This window comes from Dama dama, chromosome 1 (genome assembly GCF_033118175.1).
Source record: "Dama dama isolate Ldn47 chromosome 1, ASM3311817v1, whole genome shotgun sequence".
NCBI lineage: Eukaryota > Metazoa > Chordata > Mammalia > Artiodactyla > Cervidae > Dama > Dama dama.
Window position 1 is genome coordinate 37,976,952 of NC_083681.1, and position 10,524 is coordinate 37,987,475.

A 10,524-nucleotide genomic window follows, 5' to 3' on the forward strand; every position below is an offset into this window, starting at 1 on the left:
ATCTGAGGGTCTATCTACCGTGTGAGGCAGTTAACTCTAAGAATGACTCACAGGCCTCTGGAAAATGTCAGGAGCCGTTGCTGAAAAGCATATACTGCAGTGGTTTCAACCATAAGCTCTGGAAATCAACACCTGTGTATGCCACGAGATAGTGGTCACCTGTGTGACCTTGGACTTCATGTCTCCATGCCTCTGTTTCCCACATGTAGAGTGGAATTGATAATGGGGTCTAGCCCCATGGAGTCTTCCTGAAGATTAACTGAGTTAATAGCTATGAAGCACTATCTCAGAACATCATCTGGCCCATAGTAAGCACCCAAAATAAGTCTATTATAATTATCATTATTACTATTATCATCAAATAGGAAGACATGTTAAAATGAACCAACAGGGTCTTGAAACAAGTGTATCCAAAATATGTTTTTAATCTTAATGAAGTTCACAAATGGCATAATATTGACATTTCCTTAAACAAATTATACAATCACATTCTTGGACAATAAAGCATAGCATCACCATTACCATGTGTCCCCACAGGCCATAGAGGCAGTGACTGAATGTCCCCCTAAGAGTTGGCAGAGATGCCATGGTCAAAAGAACATCTTTCAAAGACCCAATTTGCTACCAGATAAGCTAATGAGAGATGTCATCACATTTACTGCACATAGAATCAAATATTAAAAAGATGCACAACAAATATGGAATTAGCTTATTTTTGCATTCAGCTTCATTCCTTTCAAGTGATAAAGGTGCTTTTTTCCGATATCTATTAGGATGCAAACATGTATATCTTCCATGGTATCTCCTCACCAAGTGGTTGTCAACAGAAATTAATAGAAGTGGTGAGTTCAGCTTCATGGTAACCTGAGGTGAAAAAAATAAATAAAATTAAAAGGAAGAAGAGGGATAGGAAGAGGAAAAGAAGAAAAAGAAAGAGAAGTAGGAGAATAAGAAGGAAATAATCACAATTACTACTGAAAGAACACAAATTTATAGAAATGTTTCTTTAACTGACCTCTATTTATAAATTATGGATATGAGATATGAGAAAACTTTTATGGCAAATGATGAGAAAACAATTTAGTGGTCACTATTAATATTAGCAGTAGTATTACAGTTATGCCGTCTTGTCTGAATCTGTGAACATTGATCAATGTTGAAGGCCTTTCCAAAAGTGGGTTCATTAATGATGTGTGACCCAGGTTAAGATTTGCAAGGCCCTCCCTTTCTGAGTTCAGCAAGCTATTTTTCTCTTCTGAGAAAGATGACATTGCATCTCTACAGCCTGTCCTGTGTGTGAGAGAGAGTGTTAGACCCTCAGTCATGTCCAACTCTTTGCAACCCCATGGACCCACCAGGCTCCTCTGTCTATAGAATTTTCCAGGCAAGAATACTGGATTGGGTAGCCATTTCCTTCTCCAGGGGATCTTCCCAACCCAGGGACTGAACCTGGGTCTCCTGCATTGCAGGAGAATTCTTTACCATCTGAGCCACCGGGGAAGCCCACAGCCTGTCATAGTGCTCGGATTTTTAAGCTAAGTTGTAGGAACTCACTAACTCAAAAGGAAAAATGTAATTGGAGAGAAGAGATCTGAACCCATGTCCAGTGGGTTTCAAAATGTGAGGCCTAACCTCCAAATCCCTTCTCCTCCCATCTGAGAGTACAAGGCAATCACCTTCTTCCCAGAGTCATTTCTCTGCTCAGTCCTGAAGGTCCCTGCGGCGCCGGCCAAAGGCTTCGGAGCCCACATTGGTGGGCACGAAGTTGCTCTTCACCATACCCCCAGATCTGCTGAGCAAGCCTGCCAGCCGATGGGTCACACAGGTGGCGGTGTTGCAGGACCTCTTCTGGGCAGTGATGCTGGTTTGCAGGATGGAGAAAGAGAAGGCCTGTCAATGAGAGGCTGCGGCAGAAGCCTACTCCATCGGGCCTTCAGAAAAAAATTGTAGCTCTTCGACATATCACTTAAAAATAAGTATTTCTCCTAAATGCAATTATCAAGGCTGTTAGGGGAAATGACCTGGCAGCCTTTGCGAGAAGCCCTGCCTACAAGTTTTCACAAAAAAATGCACTTCTAGGCGATGTGACAAGTGCTAAAACCCTACACTTACCATCTCTTACATTCGCCCCACCCCAACACACAAGAAGCATATGAGGACATACCCCAGCCAAAAACACCAACAAAACCACTTTCCATGGAAAATGAAAATGTTCTTAAGTCTTACCTGGAAGAGGCTCAGAGCACCGGGTTTGCAGCATCCTCCCCCAGCAGTGCTTACCTGCTCCTCAGCACACCTGTTCTCATTGCAGGAGCTGGTTCACAGGACTCTCACCACACCCTGTATCCCACTTACCCTAAGGTGAAGGTTACTTTTAAGCATAGGCCCTGGGCACTCTCAGGCCTTGGATGGGGACCAGAGTAATGACCACCAAAGTGTCAATCCTTTTAGAAAATAGATTTATTCATCAGTGACGAGGCGTGAGGGATGAAGCAGGAATTGGAGGACTCTGCCGTGACACCCTTGGGATCTCAGAAACTTCCCTCACTCTCTCTCATCTCTAACCTTATCTGTGAGTCCTGCTGTCTTTCCTTCCATCCTGAGGTTCCTGGCATTCTTTGTCATAAGCAAAGCTACCAATACAAGCTTGAAGAGCAATCAGAGCGAAATCTGCATGCATTAATTTCATCCATGGGAACAAGAAAGGAAATCAGGAAGGAGTGGAAGGAGTTCAGTTGGCATCCTGGGGCACCCCAAAATGGGAGGAGCGGTCCCTCTCCAAGCCGTTGGCTACATCCCTTTTCTTGCCAGGTGTTTCAGGCCCGAAGCCCATGCCAGAGAATCTATGATAGTTGTTCAAGTCCTTCCAGTACGCGCTCAGCACACAGGTACTCAGATTACTGCACCGCTTAGCTCTGGAGCCATCCAGGCTGCAGGGAAAAGACATGCCAGACAATACCATGCACCAGGGCTGCCCCAGAAGGCAGTCATGCAGAAGGTTAGACCAGGGAGGGGGCACTTGGAGCAGAGGTGGAAGGGGCAGGCAGGGGGCACAGCTCACACACCCTCCACTAGGAGAACTCAGAGGTTCGCTGAGCCAGGGCAGAGTGGGGCAGGGCTGCGGTGGGGAAGGGGTGACCTTTTCTGGCATTCCACATGCTGTTCAGTCCTTCCTGCTCTGCAGAGAGGTTCTCAGGGTGGATGCAAGTGCAATACATGGCTCTGCTGGTGTGAACTCAAAGCTCAGGGTGCACAGGGAGGTGGGGACGGGGAAGGGTGTCTGATCCAGTGAGAACATGCACATGGCCACAGATTCTACACATCTAAAGGCCCCAGACCTACCTCAGACACTGCACTGACCCCACCCTCTGCAACGCCTTTGGGTTTACCTTGCAACTGTGCAATGAAGATGCCTTGCAGGTGTGAAAGAACATACACAGGTTAAATTCCTTAGACATCCTGAGCTGCAACAGGGCCATACCCTGGCTCCACACACTTACCAGTCCTAACTCATCCAATGTTGAGCATTCTCCTCAGTAGGGCAAGACCAATTCCTAGAATAAGTGCTTCCACATCTCCCCATCTCATTTCCTAACAGCTTTCAGGAGTTGATCTCTTCAATGTGTCTAACTAACCACAGTCGCTCCAGCTGCATCTGGACCGACCAGTCTTCCATGGAGGCTGAGAATGACTGGGTGCCAGGTCCTGGTGACAGGGACAACCTGCAGGACTCTGGCCGGATGTTGTTCTTCCTGCTTCTCTGGGCTGCACCCTCCTGAAGAGGCCAGGGCTGGGAGGGGAGACTTACCTGGAGTCCTCTGTCTCCTGCTCCTCTTCCTGCTCCAGCTCGTTAGTCTTCCTCTGGACATAGGCCTTCACCAGTGCGGCCAGCAGGAGGCGCCCTTCCTTCTCACTGAGTGCCCCAGGATCAGGGAGGGTCTCCAAAGCTGACCTGGAGAGAGGAAGCAACCCCCGCAAAGCGACTCTGAGCTCCTGCCTGCCTCCTTCCCAGGATAAGCACCCAGGCTACCCAGTCCCTGTGGCTTTCCCAGAGGACATGGCTCTCCTGACTCCCAGCCCACAGGGCTCAAGGCCAGTGTCCACCTAGGGGTGTTGATTCACTGGGAGCCTCCCGCTGCTGTGACCTCGGAGGCAAAAAACCTGCCTGATCCCCGGGTCAGTGGAAGGAGAATAAGTTTGTGGCTTCAGGCTGTCTCACCTGAGTGGTGTCGCCTGGAGACTGCCTGCCTGGCACAGGACCAAGATGCTGAAAGCCAGCAAGGGGGAGGATTTCCCGAAGCCCATGATGCCTCTGTAAAGGGAGATGACGTTACCACTGCACCCAGACCAAGCACCGTCTGGAGCCCACGGACCCAGGTTCCAGTCCGGTCACAGCTGCCTTGAGAATTCAGGCAGGTTACTTGACCTCCCCACGCCTCTTTTCAGTTCATTTGCCAGGTCGACTGCTTTGAATCTCAAAATATACATTACGCCGAATAGTTTGGTAAGTAGAAATAGGTGTGCTGGGGTGGGGGTGGGGGGTTCTGGTTTTGTTCTGTGAAAAGCCAGGAAGAAGCCACACACATGCACATAAAGCCACACCTTTTGCCCTCTGCAGAAACCAAGCGAGGACCCACCCTTGCTGTAGACAGTGCCTATCTTCTTAGGGACTGAGAAACCTAGGACCACTTCACCTCCGCTGGACTTCGCTGCCAATGGGTGGGCGAGGAAGGCAGGAGGAGTAAGTGGGAAAGGAGCGCTAACCTCTCAGTCTGTGGGTTTGGGTTTGGATTTGGGAGTAATTTAACGCGCAGGAACGTCCCTGGCCTCTGCCAGCGCATCCCGTCTCTGCTGAAATGCGGTTTAGCAGCAGGTGCTGGGCGCCAGCTCCCCGAGATGAGCTCCACGTTCTGGCCTCTGGCCGGCTGACTGCACTTGCCCCAAGTCCGTGCCAATGCCCCAGGCACGCAAGCGAGCTGCAGACGCCTCAGAGAAGCTTCAGGGCTTACCCGGCCGGAGAACCAAACACGATCTCTCCTCGGGACCCAGACTGCTCAGGGCACTCCCTGACCAAACTCCAGCAGGATCCTGCATGCAAAGTACGGGCACCAAGGCAGGGGACGAGGACCAGGGTAGGCTAGGAAGCTAGGACTGGGCGCACGGAGCTTCCAGCGTCCCAGGCGAAGCCCTAGGGATGCTTGCGGTTCCACTGGCGCTAGTTACAAGAAAATGAGCTGCCAGCCACAACCTTCTGCCTTCTTCCCAGCGGGACAGGCAGCTGGGAGCACCTGGCTATAGGTGGGCCGGGATGGCCTTCAGAAGCAAAGGAGACGCAAGCAGGGAAGCGGATGGAGCAAATTAGATGAACTATCCAGAGGCTGGTAATCAGACTGAGCAGCATGGGAAGTTCTCACCTGGAGACTGGAGTTTCAGGAGAGGGCGAGCGGCGGGTCCCGGGGACAGACACAACGCCTGCTGTGGGCGTCTTCTCTGCGGAGCTCTCGGTTCTTATGCGGGTGATAGGGGGCGGGGAGGGCCCCAGGAGTCCGCACGGCCAATCCAAAGTGGCCGGGAGCGACCCAGCTCCGATTGCGTCACTGCCCGCGCTCCCACACCGGTCCACTAAGGGAGGGGAACCGTCCGCTCTGGCTGTCATTCGCAATGAGGTCATTGCTTGGGGAACCGGAGGGCTGGGAGGGAGTGGAGGGCGTTCGACGTCCAGAAAGTGGGAGCACACTGGGGGAGAGCCTGGTGTAACTGACGGTGAGGGGCCAGAGTGCCTCTCACTTTCTCTGCGCCTGAACTCCGACCTCGCACCCCCTCCACCCGCTCCAGTAGGGACCCCGGCCGGGTCCCTCAGATTCTGAAGGGATCTCAGGTGTAACAGTCCCCGTTGGAGGCGGGGGGTGGTGAGAGGAAAGGATCTTTGAAAAAGTAAGCTCTTTGGACCACATGGGGTGATGCGGTATATTGTTCCTCCCTACTCTCCGTCAACCTCCCCCCGAAGTAGTTTTGCTTCCAGCCAGGTAACCTGGCCTCTTTTGCCTCACTCCTCTGGGACAGAGGTGGGAGTGGAAGAGAGGACTGGGGAGGGGACTAAGCTGGCACTGCCTGCACAGAGAGCTAGACACCCCTCTTGTACTCCCGAATTCTCGAATTCTCGACTGCAAGTTCAGCATCCCCCACTCTAACCGCGGATCTGCACCGCGGCGCTGGAGTTGGTTTACACAGCTGTCCCACTCATCTGCCTTCTGTTTGCCAAGCTTCTGAGCCAGGACGCCTGTGTCCGCGTTTCCACCTGTCTCTCCCCACACCCCCGCCCCACTTTCCTGAAGCGCTCGACTGCAGAACTGGCCGGGGTCAGCGTCCACCCACGGGTGCTGCAAGCCCAAAGGGCAACCTTCGAACACATAGGTTCGAAGCCCCAGGCTGGCAGTGCGCGCACTCACGCCTCTCGCAAAGTGCACACAGCACTCACCTACCAGGACCCCAGACACACGCTCTACTTTCGCACTCACACACGGACACTCCGCAGACCGCCCGCACTCACTGCAACAGACGCGCCCTCACCGGCTGTTCCCTAAGGAAGGAGCGCGCATCCACCCAACCCTACCTCGACCTGATCTGAAAGTAACACCTCGAGTTTCTGCACTCGGAAACAGGCACGTTTTACGTACACAGGGGTACGCGTTGTCCCCCCCGCCCCCAGCACGCAGATAGACACACGCGCCAGGTGCGGCTGGGAGCTGACTATATCTGCCTTTCCATTTTTCCTTAAGGAAAGCCGGGTCTGGAGTCCGCGAGGCGGGCGCCAGAGATACGCGGGCGCAGCGAGAAGATCCCGGCTGGGGAACGGCCGCCTAGGGACTGGGGGAGAGGCAGCAGGGGAGGAGTGAAGGAGGCACCCACCTTCAGAGCCTCAGGCTAGCCCCGCACCACGTGGCCGCGGCGACACCAGACGCGCCCGCCGGGCCCTCCTGAGCTCGCGAAGCCTCTCTGCAAACCTCGCCCAGAGGTGCGGGGCAGGGAGCGAAGCCAAAGGCTCGCCGAAGGCCCACAGCTGGTGACCAACGCTTCTGCGGATCAAGAAGGAGCACAGGGGACGTCTGTCTAGACCCCCCGGGTTTTCTGTGACAGAACGCTGCTTGCGGGCACCAAGCCGGTTGCCCTCCAACACCTTGGCAATCGAAACTCCCAAACAGGTCCGCCAAACAGGGCGATTCTTGCCGGGCCTGCTGTGCCGGCGGGAGGAGGCACAGGGCGCAGGATCCAGAGTCCTCCCTGCTCCCGGGAAGGCTGCGCGGCGCGGAGAAGGTGGCCGGGGGCTGATCCGGAGGGACTGTCTCTCTGCGCCCCAGTTCTTGGGCTCGCTTTCGGATGCAACCGGTGACACCGAAGCGGCCTTTTACTTGGGGGCTCTTCTGCACGAGTCCTGCAAATGTGAGGAGACACTTCTGCGTCCCTTTCGGGGACTCTGGCCCGGGAAAGGGGCTGCCATGTGGCCAGGTGCCGCTGGGAGCTGACTATATCTGCCCCCTACCCCGCTTCATCCCGGACCACTGAGGTCTGGCAGAGTGCAGCCCTCCCAGCAGCCCCGGGCAGCCCCGCTCCCCAGAGAAGGCCAGCGCAGGGGACGGGAAAAGACCCGGAAGCCCCCGACCTTGGAGCCCCTACTCTCTAGCCTCCACCAAGCTCGCTATCTGTGGCGAGCTGACCGGAGAAGCCCGCAGAGAGCGCAGGAGGAATTGGGCTTAGGGTTCTGCCTCCCTAGAAGCCCCAAAATATGAATTTAGGAAAACTTTGAACTCTTAGGGTTAAAGGCTGAGAAGTTGGCATCCTCTCCAGAGACTGTGTCACTCGGGCTTTCCTGAAGTGTTAGGACCCACAGCCTTGCGGCCGCCATGAGCACAATACAGTCCCTGGGGCGCCCTCCATTCCGCATGCGGTGGGTGACTCAGAACCAGAACAGAGCTCCTGCCTGGGTGAAGTCGGTCAAAGATTCTGTAAAAGCCGTGGAGACGCGAATCCCTGCGCTCTGACAAGAAAGGGGTGTGCACACCCTACCCGCAGGCCCATCTTGTCACAAGTAGTCCCGGTTCCGCGCTTTCAGTGTCTTGTTGGGTACCCAGAATTATTTACCCCAATCTTCCTCCACTAGTGTCTTTGCAGTGTTTGGAGCATAGTAGGTGCACAGCAAAAGTTCGGTGACGGGAGTCAGCGAGGGGATGAATGAATGAACAGTTCCAAGGGTTCATTACAGTAAGAGTCAGCAGGAAACTCGCAGCCAAGTTGAACGGCACCCAATTTAGATCCATTAGATGGAAAAGCAAATTGTTGATCCAAAGAGGTACCTCTTTTTATTTAATGAGAGGAATCCTGATGCCCTGGTGGAAACTTTCTGGAATATAACGTGAGACGAACGGCTTCTCTTCCGAACTCCAGCTTGAAAAGCAAAATCAGGCATTTTCCCTCAACCCATCCTTTATTATATTTGTGAGTGAATGAAAGAAAAAGTCAATAAAATGCCTTGCTTTCTAAATCGAGAAAATTACATTTTGATTTTCCTGGAACTGTTCTGAGCTTCAAGGCATCCCAATCAAACCAACTAGCATGAGGATTTACAGCGAATGGTTTCCCAGGAATAATCTTTTGCTCTTAAATTGTCTCAAATGTTTCCATGCTCAGTTTAACTATTTTATGTAATTATTTTTTACATTTTGAAAATGATAGTCATTAATTTTTAGAGAGAAACAGATTCCATGTATTATAGTCCTTGAAGTTTATTTTTATTTACTTTAACTTACTGTCTGTTTTCTTTACAAATTTCCTTGGAGAAATATCCCTTAAGGGAAAGTCTTATTCATGCAACAAATACAGAGAACCTACTGTGTGCCAGGCATTGTTACAGGCAGTAGCAATTCACAGTGAACAAAACAAAACCCCTGCCATCCTGATGCTTATATTACAGTGTGATGTATTTAACAGGAGTCCTTGTATACACCTTCCACCCAAATGAAACACATACATATATATCCCCACCCAGGAATTGAACCGGGGTCTCCTGCATTGCAGGTGGACTGTTAACCAACTGAGCTGTGAGGGAAGCCCATATTCCACTCACATCCTCACAATATAGTAATATCATCTATCTGTCAAACAGATATTCAGATATTCATCTATCTGTCAAACAGATATTAAGACAATGTACGGACTAACTGAGCTACACAGTGTACTTTGATTACATTTTCTTGTATGTTTTACTTTTAGTTAGTAATTTCCTCTCTTCATTTGTCTAATTTTCTTTCTGCCATCACCTGTTTATTCATTTTCCAGTGTCACATTTGTCCCTCCTTCTTGGTTTACTACCTCACTTTGGTGGAGCAAACTCACCATTGTATGATAGATTTTCCAGAAATTGTGAAAGCATTCTCTACTTGTCTCCTATTTCCAGTGTGACTGTTGAGAAATCCATTTCCTTTTTTTTTTTTTTGTATAGGACCTCTATCTCTCTTTCTCTCTCCCCTCTTCTCTCCCTCTCCCTCCCTCTGTTCCAGTCTTCTAAAATACCATGATGTTGTGTCTTGGTGTGGGCTATTTTTATTTATTGTTCTAAGTACTGGAATAACACTTGCAATAAGAAAATTCATGTTCTTCAATTTAGGGATATTTTCTTTTTTTATTTCTTTGATAATTTCATCTCTTTGTTGTTTTTGTTCAACTTTCTGAGAGACTTTTTTAAAAATTTACATTGTTTTTAAATTCTTTTGTTCATAGTTTTAACTTGCAATAACTTTTTCAAAATCCTGTTACTTTTTACATCCTCCTGTTTTTATTTAAAGGGTACAACATCTTCTTCTAGCTCTCTGCAGCTGTTAAATACAGGTTATTTGTTTTGTTTTTCTCACTTCCCTCATATTTCTAGTTCTCCCTAGCTGCTGATTTATATTTAAGAGGGAGGTAATAACATGCTATTCAGAAGATGAGAATGGCAGAATTGTCCATCAATAGACCTGAATATAATAAAATGATTGGATAAGAAGCAACCTTGCCTTTCTATTGGGGGAGGGATGCTAAACTAAGAATAACTTCTAAGTCTTTCCTCTTGGCTTTTTATCTCATAAGAGGATTCCTGCAAGGATTACCGGGATGGGGGTTTGGGGGATAGAGTACAAACATGAGTAATGGAGAAGGAGGCTGAGAGCTTTATCATTCATTATAATAATGCTTCAGTCTCTTCTGGGGCCCAGTCATCTAACTACATAGGATACATAAGAAAATTGTGGGTCTAACTACTCCTTTTAAAGGCTTGCAATTACTCCAATTTTCAACCCAGTCTACACCACCACCAATAGAGGCAACCAATTGCTCAGAGCCCAGAGCTTGTCTGGAGTCCTTGCTTCTTGATGGCTTTCCCTGCCCAATAGAGTAGTTTGCACTAGAAATGTATGTCACTACACAGCTTTCTCTTTTGCTAAACCAGGTAAGAAGACTGGTTGAACGGTAGGAGATACAGTCATTGCAGAG

General features: G+C 50.2%; 1 protein-coding gene across 1 annotated transcript; it reads right to left on the bottom strand.

Annotated features, from left to right (window-relative positions):
- Positions 1-435: 435 nt before the first annotated feature.
- CALCB (calcitonin related polypeptide beta) lies at positions 436-5,476 on the bottom strand. The gene is made up of 5 exons (XM_061131420.1): positions 5,415-5,476; positions 4,220-4,312; positions 3,809-3,952; positions 1,677-1,861; positions 436-864 (listed from the first exon to the last, which is right to left on the bottom strand). Exons 2-4 carry the CDS (start codon positions 4,303-4,305, stop codon positions 1,702-1,704), a joined length of 390 nt encoding a protein of 129 aa, XP_060987403.1. The 5' UTR covers positions 4,306-4,312; positions 5,415-5,476; the 3' UTR covers positions 436-864; positions 1,677-1,701.
- Positions 5,477-10,524: the final 5,048 nt, after the last annotated feature.